Genomic DNA, 17,653 nt, shown 5'->3' on the forward strand with positions numbered 1-17,653 from the left:
GAGCGGCGGTGTGGCGCCACCTTCCGTGCAGGCTGCTGTGCAGGGCTGTTCAGTGTGTTCACTGAGAGCATTGCCGTGTTGGACAGTTTGAAGCACAGCGGTGTTTCCATTGCATGGCGAGTTACAAGTGTTGAGCTTCTTTGTGCGTCACCTTTCAATCAAGACACGGCGGGGAAAGTGGGCAGCTGAGGTTGTGTGTTTAATCCCTGCATGGCGACAGGTGCTTTCAGGACTGACAATAGGAGGGACGGTCCCACCAGGCAGCTGTGATCCTACAAATACAGTCAACTGAGCTCTACTCGTTTCTTTTTCGTGTTCTCTAATCTCAGAAAGAAGGGAGAACAAAAGTAGAATTTGCAAAGGGGTTTCTGTTTAAAAATAGTATAACTGGACATGAGTTAATTATTACTCAATTTAGTAGTCTTAGCAGACACCCTTATCCAGGCTGGCTTACAATACATCACATTATATATTTTACCCATTTACACAGCTGGGCATTTTACTGGAGCAATCTAGTTAAAGTAACTTGCTCTAGGGTACAACAGCAGTGCCCCCCACCTGGGACTGAACCACAACCCTCCACACCAGTCCAGAGCTCTTATCACTAGAGGAAGCCAGGGCCCGTCCTCTACGCACAGAACTGCTCAGATTGTATCTTTAGTTATATAGTAGCTGGGCTCACTATCTACCTTGTGCCACATGATCCCCCTAACTCTGCTCTCTCACAGGATTTCCTGCCCTTCGTGAAGCAAGTCCCACGTCCTCACAAGACTCCTTTCGAAACGCATGCATCCACATGACCACAACCGAGAATGGAAGCACCAGTAATGCAGAGGAACCCCCGTTCTTGCCCACTCTGTGCTCACTGTGTTATACGCAGTAGCTGTGACATGTTGTCCCCTACAATACGCCCCTGTCCCCCATCACACTGTCCTGCCCGCTACCACACATCTCTGCCCCTGACACACAGCTGGACATTTTCTGTGGACAGAGGGGAAGGCCAATGACTTTTGTAAACAATTGGTTTGGGCACTTTTTTGTGTCGATTCTCCGTCCCGTGTGTGAATCGACGTCTGCTCACCCTGGCCGTCCCGGTAAAAGCCTGACACAGTCTCTCTGCCTGACCCCTGTCTCTGAAGTCTTGGTGTGCAGCCTACGGCCCTTGTGAGGCTAACATGAGAGCTTGTGTTGCAAAGTGGAATTTGTAATTGGATTTTGTGAGTAAACAACCCCATCTCCACCCATCCACGTCCGCTTGACAGACTACGAACACCTGCTTCTAATGCACTCCTCTTGCATTCCCATACAATTTAATTTGAACAAATGCTGGCTTTCTTGTTTCGAATCCAGAAACTGCAGGCTGTATGAAGTTTGTTCTAGAAGATCAGTATCGTTTATTAAAATATGCAACTCTGACAAAACAGCTTAAAGGTAACAGATCGAGGTTTTTCTTTTTAAATGACATGTATATATTATTTTGCTATTGCCCACATGAACAGGTTTTTCAGTCATTCAATGTCTCCACACATGAGTTAAATAAGAGAAAATGGGTACATTACAGATGTGTAAACAATGAGCAACAACACAGCCCTCTGTGTGTCAGTGTCAAGTGCCGGTAACTGCACAGTAGAGCACTGTGTGGCCAGGGGAGGGTCACGGAAACATCCGAGCCAGAGCATTTTGAAAGCAGAATACAGGAACTTATGCAACACAGGAAAGTTTAATTCATGGAAAAATACCATTAGAAAACTGCCTAGGAAGACCTTATGAATACAAAATAACTGATTGGAATACAGATCTGGAATCTAGTTTCTAAATAATTCACACGTTTTACTGTAAAATACAATTATAAGTATATGTGCACTCTGTAAAAAGGTATGTTTGTATTCAGTATGTTAATATAAATACATCCTAGTCACACACAAAAGAGCCGATAACAACAAAAATAAAACTCCATTTGATCCAGATCTCCTCGGCCCGAACAAGAGGAGACCCGGGCCGGTTACGTCAGTCCGCGCCGATCTGGTACGGAGCCGTGCCGACCTTCTTCTGCTGGGAGAAGCAGGCCTCCAGCCAGCTCGTCTTCACAGCCAGCGCCCGGGGGTGCTGCGCCAGGAGGGCCTCCAGCTCCTGCCAGGGAACAGCACAGAGTCAGGGCAGCACAGAGCCAGAATGTAATACCAGTGTGACAAACGAACTGGTGACTGACATCCCCCCGAAACCATGACGAGACTGCAGCGGGAGTGACGCCAGGTTGAGACGTCCACAGCATTTCTTCTGCATTTTATTATAGCACCCTGGAGAGACGAGCATGTTCTCCTCACTGCCCCGTACTGCAAACATCTCAACCCCTCTGTAACAATCGGCTCGGCCCGGGGGAGGGGCGTGCATCTCGGCGGGGACAGGGAGCACAACAGCGCTTCACTCACCTGCGCGTGAACGGGGCTCTCCACCTCGGCCACCACATGCGTGACATCCGCGCCCAGCTGGTCGGCCTCGTTGCCGTCGTAGGTGCCGGGCTGTTAAGGAAGTAGGACAGGAGACCAGAGCGCACAAGAAAACAACACCGAGAGCACAGCCGGTGTGAATCAGTAGGTTTGTGTGTGTTTTTTAAATAAAGACGTGTGGGCGTTTAGAAAGTGCCAAATCATGCTGTGGTCGGTGTGTCAAGAACCAGACTTACGGGCTCTGGGACCACGATACTGGCCCATCGGCTGCCAGGAAAGCTAATTTTTATCTCACTTCTTCTGTGACGGGAGTTGAGTCACAGTGACATCTTCCGACTGTCCGGCCCACAGGTAGGTAAAGGATATGCGACGAGGAAGCGGGCCAGTCTCTTCCTGTCCGACGCGGCGATGTTGTAGAAGAACACGTGGACTCCGCTCATGAAGTCGTCCAGGTCAGGGACCGAGCTGGGCCCGGCCTCGTCCGCTCCGACCACGCTCCTCACCCCGGCGCCGCTGGAGGCTGGGGGCTTCGCCGGGGCCGCATTCCTGGAGAAGTAATATCTGGACCAGTGGCGTGAAGGAATCGTTTACGCCAGAAACAAATAAATGGATGCAGAAATGCAATTGGTTGAGGTTGGAGAGAGAAACGGAGAAATGGCAAACCAGAGATGCGTGCATTTGCTCAATCCAGGCTGTTGTGAAGTTTGTAACCCCCCATGTACATTTTAATTTGGATTCATATGTTGGTTTTTTCTGAGTTTATTTGAATGAAAAGACACAAATTCGCCCGTTTTCTCATTGGAAATAGGTACATTTCTAAATATCACTGTCCTGGTCACAATAGCAAAGTTTGTGGGGAATAATAGTCATTTTCTATACTTTTGAGTCTTAAGCAATTTGGAAATAACACTTACTCCCCAGGAACAGAAATTGTGTTACATAGTGGAATCAATTGACAGCTCGAATGAGTCAGAGTCTCTGGGCGTTTCTAGTTCTCTGCAATCAGATCAAATCCTCATCATGTGTCAGTTTCGGCTTTTTACCAGCCGGCATCAGGCTTTGTTTCTGTTGAAAGCGGTTGAAAGCATGAATAAGACTTCCTGGTTCACTGCCTTGGAAAACAAACAAATGGACAGACACACAGAACAAGCGACACTACACGGTCGATGCAGAGTGGCGCGGGAGAACGGGGCTCGAGTCCAGGATCCCGGAAAGTGTTACAGCAGCGTAACTAAAACTAATGTAATTTCACAAAGATCTGAGTCAATCTTCAGTAGAAAAATAAAGAAAAGTGCATGACTTAAATGTGAAATATCTCATAGACATTTCAGTCGACCTGACTAACTAAATCACACACTGCCCTCGGTCCGCCTGGTGTGAAAGCAGGCCGTTGGGGTCGGCCCGGCCCGGCCCAGGGTTCGCCGCTGAAGGATACATGTAGGTGGGAATTCCCCGGGAGGCCAGGTGCTTGCGGATCAGCCTCTCTGTACCGTACCAGTTAAAGCCCTTAGTGGCGTGACCAAGACGCGGGAGGTGGACACTGGCTGAGAGAGAGAGAGGGAGAGGACGAGTTATAAAGAGAGAGCAAGTGAGAGACACAGAGGGAATAACACCGGCACTCCCAGTCTGTCAGACAGCGTTCACCTCTCTTCTTCTTGGCCACTCTGTAGATCTTCCTCAGGCCGTCCTCCAGGGACGAGAGCTTGATGCCGGACAGGTTGTTGGATCGGTCTCTTTTCTGAGCCACGACCAGGGCCAGCTGCAACCCAGGGTACAGAAAGACACGCCAGTCAGGAGAAACCCCAACGCCATCCCAACGCTTTCACAGAACCTCAATCGTTCATATCTGGACCCGGCACTCGGCCCTATCAGGCTCCTTTGCCTTGCCCACAAAAAAAATAAGTCATGGGTGTGCAGGTGAAAGATTTAATTTGCTCTCTTCTGTCCACCAGGGACCGAGCGCGGAGCCGAGGGACAATCGCTCACCAGGTCCTGCCCATCCAGCCTGGACTCCTTATCGTCGATAGGGAAGAGCAGCACATGTCCCAGATCCAGGTCTGCAACGAAAACCGGCATCAGCACTCAAGGCGTGGGTCGCACACGCACACGGGCCAGATCAGCACTCCTCCGGGCCGAGCTCTCTCCCACTAACCCTCACCTGGAGCCAGAGAGCTAGAGCTTTTCGAGTTATGTTGTGGAGCTGCCTCTCAGTGCTGTTACAACCTCGCTGACCCCTGCCCTGCCCAGTACGGGACGGCCCGCTCCGGTTACCTTTCATCTCGCCGGCCAGCTCGTACTGCCTGCGGGGCTGGTCTGACCGCACCTCCAGCGCCGTGAAGAGCCCGCCGCGGCCCCAGTGCCCTGAGTCATCTGAGAGAGTGAGAGAGAGAGAGAGCTGCGGCACAACAGATTCCCGACACAGAGACAGGTTGCCCTTCCACTGACAATAACCAGCCAGAGAACCTCAGCTCCTGAACGCAGGGCCGTACCCACGCAGTGCACGATGATGGCATCCTCCCGGGCCGCCTGGGGGTGGGTGACGTCCCCCAGCACGTAGCGGATGTCCGTGCACTCCGAGTCCGTGGAGGACAGGCTGCCGTCCTCCTCCTCCTCCTCCTCATCGCTGTCCTCCGAGGGGACGCACCGAGAGCGGTACCCACAGGACTCCCACCACGCCATCCTGGAGACAAGTGTGAGGGAGGGATAGCACAGAGAGAGAGAGAGACACAAAAACACACATTAAGACTCCGGTGCACATTCACCATGGCAAACTATTCCCCAGGGCCGGGACACTTTCGCTTTCCATGACGTATGCGCTGCTGTGACAGAGCAAACATCATACCCTCTGTGCTGTTTCGCCAAACGTTCAACTGAGCGATGAGGCAGAGGAAGAGGAAACAGAACCACAGAGCGCTTGCTATGATCGTGAACTGGACGTTAATCAGTAGATCATTCTTTCACAGAAGAACTCTGCTCACCGGAGAGCACAGTGGACTCTAAACAGCCGTGTGGGCGAGACGGAGACACACGCACACGCACACACACACGCAACATCCTTACTTCTTCTTCAGCTGCTGCTCCTGCTGCTGACGTTCCCGGTCCGCTCTCAGTTTGGCCCTCTTGGCCGCCGCCTCCTGCCTCCTCTGCCTCCTGAGCTCCAGCTCCGTCTCACTCAGCTCCCTCTTCCTGCGCAGCACGGTCTCCAGGGGGCCGGACAGGGAGACCTGCGGGGCCACAGCACAGTCACCACGGGGGCCCCAGACAAAACCCCCTGCTCCAGCAAAACAACGAGTTCTGCTTTCCAAAACTGTGTTTTAGTACAGGCAGGGTACTCTGGGACGAACAGTAAGGCGGTGAAACAGTCTCTCACGCTGGGCTTGTTGCGCAGAGATCGCCCCTTTGCCCCCGGCGCCCCCTGCAGGGTGGCATGCAGCTCCCGCAGCTTCTCAAAGCTTCTCTGATCCTCTGCGCTGGTGTCCCGGGAGTAATCCCTGCCCTCGTACAGATACATGTGGGCTGCAACAGAGACGGACATCACTCAGACACCTGCCTCCTGTCCTCCACTGTGCCTGCCCACCACTAACTACTGCACAGACAATATTACTATATTACTCGGGCACTTATAGATTCTCCACTGTGGGTGTGTCTATGTGGAGACGAGACCCGCGACACTCACTCTTCCCCTCGCCGTCGTCCTCGCTGTCCACCTCGCTGGAGACGGGGGGCTCCTGATCCATCACCCACTCGCCCCCCTGCGTCTGTCCCAGGATCAGTCCCAGGTCCACGTCCTGCACCGAGCTCTCCTCCGAGGACAGCAGTTTGTCCACGCCGAACTTCAGGATCTCGTGGAGCTGCGCAGGGAGAAGCCGTCAGCACAGAGACACAGACCAGTTAGAGGCTATTCACAGACACACACACACACACACACACACACAGACACACAGACACAGACCAGTTAGAGGCTATTCACAGACACGCACAGAGAAACACACACACACACACACACAGACCAGTTAGAGGCTATTCACAGACACGCACAGAGACACACACACAGAGACACACACACAGAGACACAGACCAGTTAGAGGCTATTCACACACACACACACACACACACAGACACACAGACACAGACCAGTTAGAGGCTATTCACAGACACGCACAGAGAAACACACACACACACACACACACACACAGACCAGTTAGAGGCTATTCACAGACACGCACAGAGACACACACACACAGAGACACAGACCAGTTAGAGGCTATTCACAGACACGCACAGAGACACACACACACACACACACAGAGACACAGACCAGTTAGAGGCTATTCACAGACACGCACAGAGGCTCAGAGACTCAGAAACACCGCTCAAAGCTTTGCCTTGTGTAAGTTTGTGTTGGTACATTTACAACAGGATATTGGAACTGTTTCACATGTTTTTACTGCGGGTTTACGATCACTTTACTGCGATTTGAAGGTAAATCAACCAAGGACGTAAGGAAAAGTTTTTGGTGACTATAAAGGTAGCGTTGTGAAGGCGGGGGCCACAGCGCGGTGTCCGTCACCTGCAGTCCCGCCGTGCCGGAGTCCGCCTGGTCCAGCAGGGAGAAGTGCCCGCCCTCGATCACCGTGCTGGTCAGCAGCAGTTTGGAGGCAGCGCGCCGGTACACCACCTCCTCCACCGTGTCCCGCGCCAGCAGCCGGATCACCTTCACAGGCCTGCAGGGGAGCAGGGGGGGGACAGACAGGACAAAGGCTGAGCAAGACACACTGCCTGGGTGCCATCCAGGAGACATTGAGAGCTTTGCGGCACGAAACGTCTCTTTGGACACGTCATATTGCATGAAATAACACACGGAGTGATTCTGTCTGCACTGCATGAGCTCTCAGTGCTCGAGATAAGGGTGAGGGGGGGTTCCGTGGTATTTTAAATTAAGCTGTCGGTCTTCCAGTGTAAAATAAGTGTTCATAGTGAAACAGGGATCGGCGAGGGCATGTTTATCTCATCTTGTGGTGCTTCTCTCTGTGTGTTCAATCAGCGCTCTGTGACCTCAGAGACAGCAATGGGGGAGTTAATACTGATGCGCCGCCGAGGGGATTGTGCAGCCACTGGAAATGCATTTTGTACCACACACACACAAGACAATGCACACAGTACACACAAACACACAACACACTACACACACACACACACACAACACACTGCACACAGTACACACATAACACACTGCACACAGTACACACACACACACACACACACAAAACACACAAAACACAGTACACACACACACACACACACACAAAACACACAAAACACAGTACACACACACACACACACACACACACACACACACACAAAACACAGTACACACACACACACACACACACACACACAAAACACACTGCACACAGTACACACACACACACCGCACACACAACACACTGCACACACAGTACACACTGCACACACAGTACACACACACACTACACACACACACACACACAACCCCACCCCCCCCGCGGTCTCTGCCCGCGGTAAGCCGGCGCTACCTGGTCTGGCCGATGCGGTGCGCCCGTGCCGCGGCCTGCAGGTCATTCTGCGGGTTGAAGTCGCTGTCCACGAAGATCACGGTGTCGGCAGCCGTCAGGTTCATCCCCACCCCGCCTGCAACACATGGCTCAGGGGTCAGCCTGCGCCGGTATATGGGTCTGTATCGGTCTACGGTGCTTCCCACGATACTGCAACGCACTGGACCAGGTACCAGCACCGCCGCACCGCAACTCCATGCAGACACACAGACACACTCCATGCAGACACACAGACACACTCCATGCAGACACAGACATTAAGACACACTCCACACAGACACACTCCACGCTTGCTTCACATCACAGGGATAACATCGGAGGATCAGACATGGAAACCTCTTCACTTTTGAAACAGAGAAGAACGACAGAAAAATTCTCAAGGTCAAGCCTACCAATGGAGCTTCTTTTTATTGTGAAGCACTATGTGTGTGTGTGTGTGTGTGTGTGTGTGTGTGTGCGCATGTGTACATGTGTGCATGCGTGTGTGTGTGCGTGTGCGTGTGTGTGCCTGCGTGGTCGGCCTGGTTTACAGGCACACCAGGTGGCCACCTAGGGCCCTAGAATATTAGAAGGCCCCTAAAATATGACAAAATATAAAAAAGGTTCTCACACAGATCTTTTGCGCTGCTCACAACATGCGACTCTGCGCAGTGACTGACACGCAGTGCGAGCGTTTACCCATTACAACACACGCAATACTTTTATGTGGATGTTTTTCCTTCTTCAATATATTCCGATTGGTGCAATATTTAAATTGTTAGTGTTACTATTTATAATTGTTATCATTACAGTCGACTCCTTATAATCGCATTTCTGATTATCGCATAGCCAACAGCTGGTTCTATTTTTAAATGCACTGCTTTTCATGGAATCATGCTTCGGTTAAATGCATATCGTTTTAATGCATAATTCGGATTACTGCTTCCGTTAACAAATTTGACACCTGATAATGGCACAGTGCTGTCCACTGCACCGCAGTAAAGTTCAGATTTATATCAAATACTTTTTTCATACTTAGTAGGAGAAGAAAAAAAAAACATCTAAGAGTCGTCTGAACAGTTTTCAATGGAACTCGTTATTAACTTTTTGTTTCTGTGAAGATGCGAGTGATATTAATCAGTACGTAGGGATAGATATATTTATTTTTTCATCTAAGCTATTTTTGGTGGGGGAATTTACTTTTCAGCGGTATATAATTCTGTGGGGGGAGACCAGGGACAGCTGTAACAGTCTCGGCGTAATGGAGCAAAAAGTTAAAAATGTCACAAATCTCGCCTATGGCCCCCACAATGTGCATGTGTGAGTGTGTGAGTGTGAAATACACACACACACACATACACAATAAAGTCAATTCTCACCATCAGCAGTGTCCCTCAGGCGCATATTCCAGAGTTCGGTGCAATCGGGCGTAACTGGTAATTTCAATAAGAAGGCGTTGGGGCCTCAATGGTCTCAGTCAGGGGCCCGGATGCACTTTCTTACACCATATTATTCCATTAAATAACAGACAGAATGATTCTGTCCGAACTGCACGAGCTCTCAGTGCTCGAGATCAGGGTGGGAGGGGTTCCATGGTATTTTAAATTAAGTGTAAAATAAGTGTTCATAGTGAAACGGGGATCGGCGAGGGCGTGTTTATCTCATCTTGCTGTGCTCCGCTGATCGGATTGTGCAGTGTCTGAAAATAAATCTTGTACCACAACCACACACACAACCACACACCCACATGCCGCCGCACACACAGCCGTGCTCACAAGCAGGCGCCTGCCCTCTATCCGAACGTCGGTGTGCAGCTCACCAGCCTTGGTGCTCAGCAGGAACACGAACACGTCCTTGCTGCTAAAGTTCTTGATGGCGAGGTTGCGCTCCTCCCCACGCACTGATCCGTCCAGCCGCTCGTAGCTGTAGCCTGCAGGATGGGGGGGACACCTCAGACAAACTGGGACCGCTTCTCCCAACACCGGCACAGCGTTCGAATGACACCGAATGGCCCCGGCCCGGCGGACCACCCACCTCGGTACTCCATGTAGTCCTGCAGGATGTCCAGCATGCGTGTCATCTGGGAGAACAGCAGCACCCGGTGGCCCCTTCAACACACGAGCAGAACCAGCACAGAGACGAGAGGTCAGGCTGCGGCGCCGGGTTTCACAGCGGCCCTCTGGGACACGCCCAAGGCATCACACCTCTAACCCACGGGCAAACCCCCCCCAGAACAGCCGACGAGTAGAAACACACCGTCTGGCGATGGACCTGATGTCTGAGGTCAGCGGGTCACCACTGTGATGGCCAGTGCTTTTGCGTTTGCTTTCCACCGTTTCAACAATATTTGTGATCATTCAGATCATTTTGTGTCATTTAGTTTTTACTGTGGCAGATTATTTAGTACTGGGACACTTCTCCTTTCCTAAGTGCTGTGAGTCGGGCACTGTGCTGTGGGTGTGGGTATGGGTGGGGCTCTGTGAGTGTGGGAGTGGGTGTGGACACACTTGTGGTGCAGGAAGGTCAGCATGCTGTCCAGGAGGTGCAGTTTCCCACTGGCCTCCACCAGGTGCTCCCCCATCTCGAACGGCTCCGGTTCCACACCTGGACACAGCGGGACAAACACAGAGATGACTGAGCAGGGGGTCCGAGTCTGAGTCCGAGTCTGGGTCTGTGTGCAGGTGTGACCTACACACATCAGCCCTCTGGGACTCATCTCATGTGCTCTTGGCAGAGATCACTGTGCACGTGACAAAACACGTTTAAGAGAGAACTTGTGAGCACCGTGGAAGAGCGAGTGCAACCGGGAAGCGCTGGATAATGTGGGGGGGGGGGAATCTCACCGTCAAATAGATAGGGATGGTTCACACACTTCCTCAGCTGCATCAGGATGTTCTGGAGCCGAGTTCTGCTGCCCCCATCGTTATCAAACGCACCTGACAGAGAACAGAAATGGACAGGTGTGTAGATAGATAAGATACTATACATACAGTGAAGGAAAAAAGTATTTGATCCCCTGCTGATTTTGTACGTTTGCCCACTGACAAAGAAATGATCAGTCTATAATTTTAATGGTAGGTGTATTTTAACAGTGAGAGACAGAATAACAGCAAAAAAATCCAGAAAAACGCATTTCAAAACAGTTATAAATTGATTTGCATGTTAATGAGGGAAATAAGTATTTGATCCCCTATCAATCAGCAAGATTTCTGGCTCCCAGGTGTCTTTTATACAGGTAACGAGCTGAGATTAGGAGCACTCTCTTAAAGGGAGTGCTCCTAATCTCAGCTCGTTACCTGTATAAAAAAACCTGTCCACAGAAGCAATCAATCAATCGGATTCCAAACTCTCCACCATGGCCAAGACCAAAGAGCTGTCCAAGGATGTCAGGGACAAGATTGTAGACCTACTCAAGGCTGGAATGGGCTACAAGACCATCGCCAAGCAGCTTGGTGAGAAGGTGACAACAGTTGGTGCAATTATTCGCAAATGGAAGAAACACAAAATAACTGTCAGTCTCCCTCGGTCTGGGGCTCCATGCAAGATCTCACCTCGTGGAGTTTCAATGATCATGAGAACGGTGAGGAATCAGCCCAGAACTACACGGGAGGATCTTGTTAATGATCTCAAGGCAGCTGGGACCATAGTCACCAAGAAAACAATTGGTAACACACTATGCCGTGAAGGACTGAAATCCTACAGCGCCCGCAAGGTCCCCCTGCTCAAGAAAACACATGTACCGGCCTGTCTGAAGTTTGCCAACATCTGAATGATTCAGAGGAGAACTGGGTGAAAGTGTTGTGGTCAGATGAGACCAAAATCGAGCTCTTTGGCATCAACTCAACTCGCCGTGTTTGGAGGAGGAGGAATGACCCCAAGAACACCATCCCCACCATAAAACATGGAGTTGGAAATATTATGCTTTGGGGGTGTTTTTCTGCTAAGGGGACAGGACAACTGCACTGCATCAAAGGGACGATGGACGGGGCCATGTACCGTCAAATCTTGGGTGAGAACCCTCAGCCAGGGCATTGAAAATGGGTCGTGGATGGGTATTCCAGCATGACAATGACCCAAAACACACAGCCAAGGCAACAAAGGAGTGGCTCAAGAAGAAGCACATTAAGGTCCTGGAGTGGCCTAGCCAGTCTCCAGACCTTAATCCCATAGAAAATCTGTGGAGGGAGCTGAAGGTTCGAGTTGCCAAACGTCAGCCTCGAAACCTTAATGACTTGGAGAGGATCTGCAAAGAGGAGTGGGACAAAATCCCTCCTGAGATGTGTGCAAACCTGGTGGCCAACTACAAGAAACGTCTGACCTCTGTGATTGCCAACAAGGGTTTTGTCACCAAGTACTAAGTCGAAGAGGTAAGTGGGCAAACGGACAAAATCAGCAGGGGATCAAATACTTTTTTCCCTCACTGTAGATACTAGAGACACACACACACACACACACACACACACACACACACACACACACACGTGTTTTTCAGGCGAGTCAGTCTGTGTTAAAGTGTGTGAAGTGTTCGGGGGCCAGACACAGTGGGGGCTCACCCAGGTCTCGGGTCAGGATGGCCCGGTAGTAGCCCTTCTGCAGTGCCGACATGCCGTGGTACACCAGCAGCTCCGTCTTCTGGGGCAGGTCGGCCGCCACCTCGGCCTTGACCCGGCGTAGCAGGAAGGGCTGCAGGACGCAGTGCAGCTCACTGGCTGAGCACGGGGGAGGGGAGGGACACGGTCAGTCAGCAGAAGGCCTGGGTCACGATCATCATCTAATAGAAGGGACTACAGGATTACTGTGCGATTTGTTGGCGAGTTCGTTTGTTTGGGGGGGGCGGGGCACTATCTGAAACCGGGCCGTACCGAGCGCCGGCTGGGTCTCCACGGTGGCGTAGCGGCCGACGAAGGAGTCCACCCGGTCGCTGGGGAAGATGCTGGGCTGGATGAAGGACAGCAGGGAGTAGACCTCCTGCAGGTTGTTCTGGATGGGCGTCCCGGTCAGCAGCAGCCTGAAGCCCACGGGGAACTGGAACACAAGGGGCGGGGGGGTGGGGGGGCGTGGTCAGCCGGGCCGGCTCGGGCAGAGACGGGTCACAGAGAGGGAAGGAGCGGGGCGGGGAGCTCACCCTTGAGAGAGTCCTGTGCAGTAGGGAGTTGGGGTTCTTCAGCCTGTGCGCCTCGTCCACCACCAGCACGCGCCACTGCCACCTGCGACGGCAGCCAGAGTCACACACTCACACACTCAAAGACACACACACACACACACTTACAACACACACACATGCACACAACAGAACACACACAGCGATGGACTGCTCACCTTTTCAGGAAGGAGTCATCTTTGAGACAGAGCTAAAAAAATAAAGGAAAAAGCTAATCAGACCATTAAAAATTGTAAAAAACGTCACCCCTCCAAAATCTCAACAGCGTGTCACGCGTCTCTGCGGTCCTGTGCATCAAGCCGGCGCTGATTGGATGAGCCGGGAGATTCTGAGAGCCGCTGCTGATCGCTCAGTGCTGGGGCGACCGGTGTACAATGTCTGTCTGTAGGCGCTGCAGCAGGACAGAGAAACGACGTGGTGACATACGAAAGTGTTTAAAATGCATCTCCTCATCCACAAACAGACTGTACTGGCCCGGACCTGTGGAGAGGTCTGACAAAACTATGGGGCGCCGTTAGTGTCATTCATGATTTCCTGCACATGATTCACATTTTGTCCCTCGAAATGCCCACTTATTTCGTGCTAGGCAATTTTGTGGAGGAAAAGTAAAACATACTTCGCCTTCCATGGATCAGTATTCCTGATCAAACAGGTGACTGATCAAGGCATTGATCAAGAGACCTGGGTTTGCAACGTGATCAAGACTGAATTCCACAGGAACGTTAGAAACTTGCTGAGGCCTAATTATATTAATGAATAGATGATGTGCAGAAAATCCCATGTTTTATTTTTTATGTAATTAAGATATTTAGTAACATAAGAACGGATATACGGGAGAAATTCACATACGCAGAGAGATTTACTTTTGAATTGAAAAAGCAGATGCGGGTTCTAGTGTTAAGTCTCTAGCCAACTATAGCAAGACAATATAGATCTGCACATACAGGATGCAATTTGTATGTGTGTGTGTGTGTGTGTGTGTGTGTAGTTTCTGTAACATGTCAATAACAGTATGTGTTAATTTACATCCATACAATCCTAGGTGCACCATAGAAAACGGGTTTTGTGATGTATAATGTGACACTGCCCCCTATGCACGCATCAGCGTTACGTGCAAATATGTTGGCAGACAGCTATGCGAACATCTGCGCACGACGACCGCGCATGTACACAGAGACGCAGACGTAGGAGTATAAATCGGGCTTAAGACACAACAGTGGAGGCACACAGCACTGGTGTTTGTTCAACAGCTAGATCCCTCAGTTCAGAGAGAGCCGTACTGTGCTGATCTACCTTGTAAAATATGAGGCCTACCTCGAGTGCCTTTTACACAGTCTCATTGACCGATGTGGACAGACCGGAAAGTCGAGGTCGCACCGGGGTCTGGCTGCTGACTAGACACTTAAGATAAACTAAAACACTCACTTCAGATCACACTGAAGACTCGCACGATCTGAAGCAGCACACAGGCCGACAAGACAGATCAAGATATCATTCTAGTGTCTGTGTGCGTCTGTGCGCGTGTGTGTGGCAGCAAAAGCCCCTGTATTTGTCACACAAACCCCGCAGACCCCCTGCAGTCTGGCCTGTCTCCGGCTCCCCTCACCTCGTAGGTCGTGAGCAGGACGTGGAAGCGCTTGTTGCTCCTGAGATCTTTCTGCAGCTCAGCTCTCGCCTCCTTATCCCCAGAGAAACACACCACCGACAGCCCAGGGGCAAACCTGCAGCAACATAGTAAACCCGAATGACCAAATGCATTCCCACGATCAAAATAACACACAGAGCCTCCAATAACCCGACACAGCAGCCTGTCCTCTATCTGTGTTTCAGTACGAAGGTCTTGTATTGTAACCTGCTCTTCTGTTAGTCTCAAAGACAAGAGCCTCCTTGAGAAGCTGGTTAAATAGAAAGTCTCACTGCCCCACACTACACCGAGAGACCGACGCACTCAGGGTGGGATGGTGTCACGCCGGCCCGCTCACCTCTGCAGCTCCTCACTCCAGTTGTTCAGCACGGACAGTGGGCTCAGCACCAGGAAGGGCCCGTCCTGCCGCAGCGCCCCACACATGTAAACCAGCAGGGAGATGGTCTGGACACACACGGGGAACAGGATTAGTGCAGAAGGAGGAGGAGGAGAGGAGTAGAGGAGGAAGAAGAGGAAGAGGAGGACAAGGCACTCCTACCTGGCAGGTCTTCCCCAGGCCCATCTCGTCCCCCAGGATGCAGCCCTCTTGGTTCTGCAGGCACTGGGTCAGCCACCTCACGCCATCCAGCTGGTAGGACCTCAGCTTGATCCCTGTGGGTAGGGTTGACACTTTCTCATGCCCTGCTCTGGCATTGCGTTGCGGCAGACTGGGTGCTGCACTGGGTGACTATGGGTGGGCCGTTTGACCTTCGAGAGGGGTCAGGTATGTGATTCTTCTTGAAACTTTACAGCTTAGGCACATAGCAGGTTCATTAGAAATAGGGAAACATACAAAACAGCCAAAGTGCACAACATGCTTCAGCACAAAATCATAAAGTCTGCAGAAGTTGGAAGCAGTGCTTTAAAATCTGCATCCTCTGACTGTCCCTTTCCACAAGCCCCAGTTTTCTCAATGTAAAGGAACAATGCACCCAATTACTGCCACTCGCCTAATTCTTCTCCATGACAGCAGTGTGTGTTGCAAAGGGAAGGACAGCTCTTCATGGGTCTCATGAGTCACACAGGGAAACGCAAGCCAGGAAAAACCCTTTCAAAGTTTTAAAACTCGAGTGCTGACATGACAGGTCACTGACTTCAGCAAGTGAACTGCACCACACCTGCCAGTCCTGAACATGGCTCTGCTCTGCACCACCGGGGCTATGGATAGTTTTCTGTGGGAACTGGCATCTTCTACCCCAGTAGAGGTGCTGCGCTATTCGTGTTACTTACACCGATCAGCCATAACATTATGACCACCTGCCTAATATTGTGTAGGTCCCCCTTTTGCCACCAAAACAGCCCTGACCCGTCGAGGCATGGACTCCACTAGACCTCTGAAGGTGTGCTGTGGTATCTGGCACCAAGATGTTAGCAGCAGATCCTTTAAGTCCTGTAAGTTGCGAGGTGGGGCCTCCATGGATCGGACTTGTTTGTCCAGCACATCCCACAGATGCTCGATTGGATTGAGATCTGGGGAATTTGGAGGCCAAGTCAACACCTTGAACTCGTGATTGTAGCAGGTAGCAGCAGACCCATTGTAGGCGCTTTCGGCAGTGGACAGGGGTCAGCATGGGCACCCTGACTGGTCTGCGGCTACGCAGCCCCATACGCAACAAACTGCGATGCACTGTGTGTTCGGACACCTTTCTATCAGAACCAGCATTCACTTTTTCAGCAATTTGAGCTACAGTAGCTCGTCTGTTGGATCGGACCACACGGGCCAGCCTTCGCTCCCCACGTGCATCAGTGAGCCTTGGCCGCCCATGACCCTGTCGCCGGTTCACCGCTTTTCCTTCCTTGGACCACTTTTGATAGGTACTGACCACTGCAGACCGGGAACACCCCACAAGAGCTGCAGTTTTGGAGATGCTCTGACCCAGTCGTCTAGCCATCACAATTGGGCCCTTGTCAAAGTCGCTCAGATTCTTACGCTGCCCATTTTTCCTGCTTCTAACACATCAACTTTGAGGACAAAATGTTCACTTGCTGCCTAATATATCCCACCCACTGACAGGTGCCATGATAGCGAGATTATCAGTGTTATACACTTCACCTGTCAGTGCGCATACTGTTATGGCTGGTCGGTGTATATTAAAGCGCTAGAAGCGGAGAGCTGCCCCACTGAACCGCCACAGGGTTGCAGCTGGCGGTGCAGCTGCAGTATCGCAGGCGGCTGCTCTGCGCATGTCTCCCCAACACACCGAAAAAGCGCGCTGCGCGGCTCGGCTGTACGTATCGGCTGCGCAATGTGTGCATTAAACCATCAGGAGATACAAGACCGATGATCAGCGCTGGACACGCTTTCAAAACAAACAAACAAACAAACAAACTCGCCGCATGCGCTGTAGTCTTTCACACACGTCACACACGCATTTCCTAATGTGAGCAAGGCAGCGCCGAACCTGTCAGCCCCCACTTCCCCAGATCCCGCTGCTGCAGGTCCGCCTTCGGGTCCTTGTCCGGGATCTGGCGCTGGATGGTGTGGAGAAAGTCCGCCATGGCTGCTGTTTCCCGCCGGGACGGGGCTCTCACACTGGCGCGCTGTCTGCGCTTCCGGGATAAGACCAGCAGCGCCGCGCCGGCAGGCCGCTAGATGGCGCCAGAGACCCGCCTGTGCTGCACTGTGTCCTGAAGTGCCGCTCTGACTGACTTGCGTCCATATACACCGACCAGCCATAACAGTATGAGCACTGACAGGTGAAGTGAATAACACTGATAATCTCATTATCATGGCACCTGTCAGTGGGTGGGATATATTAGGCAGCAAGTGAACATTTTGTCCTCAAAG

At 51.5% G+C, this 17,653-nt stretch overlaps 1 protein-coding gene across 1 annotated transcript; it reads right to left on the reverse strand.

The window, feature by feature from the left end:
* Positions 1-1,701: 1,701 nt before the first annotated feature.
* chd1l (chromodomain helicase DNA binding protein 1-like) lies at positions 1,702-17,414 on the reverse strand. The gene is made up of 25 exons (XM_066706025.1): positions 17,268-17,414; positions 15,365-15,477; positions 15,164-15,270; positions 14,788-14,902; positions 13,340-13,371; positions 13,146-13,227; positions 12,883-13,045; positions 12,574-12,729; positions 10,864-10,956; positions 10,528-10,624; positions 10,055-10,128; positions 9,840-9,950; positions 8,003-8,117; positions 7,018-7,171; positions 6,124-6,298; positions 5,818-5,963; positions 5,508-5,671; positions 4,937-5,127; positions 4,719-4,817; positions 4,434-4,504; positions 4,092-4,206; positions 3,883-3,991; positions 2,814-3,008; positions 2,430-2,511; positions 1,702-2,130 (listed from the first exon to the last, which is right to left on the reverse strand). Exons 1-25 carry the CDS (start codon positions 17,362-17,364, stop codon positions 2,008-2,010), a joined length of 2,979 nt encoding a protein of 992 aa, XP_066562122.1. The 5' UTR covers positions 17,365-17,414; the 3' UTR covers positions 1,702-2,007.
* Positions 17,415-17,653: the final 239 nt, after the last annotated feature.

Source organism: Amia ocellicauda, chromosome 6 (genome assembly GCF_036373705.1).
Source record: "Amia ocellicauda isolate fAmiCal2 chromosome 6, fAmiCal2.hap1, whole genome shotgun sequence".
Taxonomy (NCBI): Eukaryota; Metazoa; Chordata; class Actinopteri; order Amiiformes; family Amiidae; genus Amia; species Amia ocellicauda.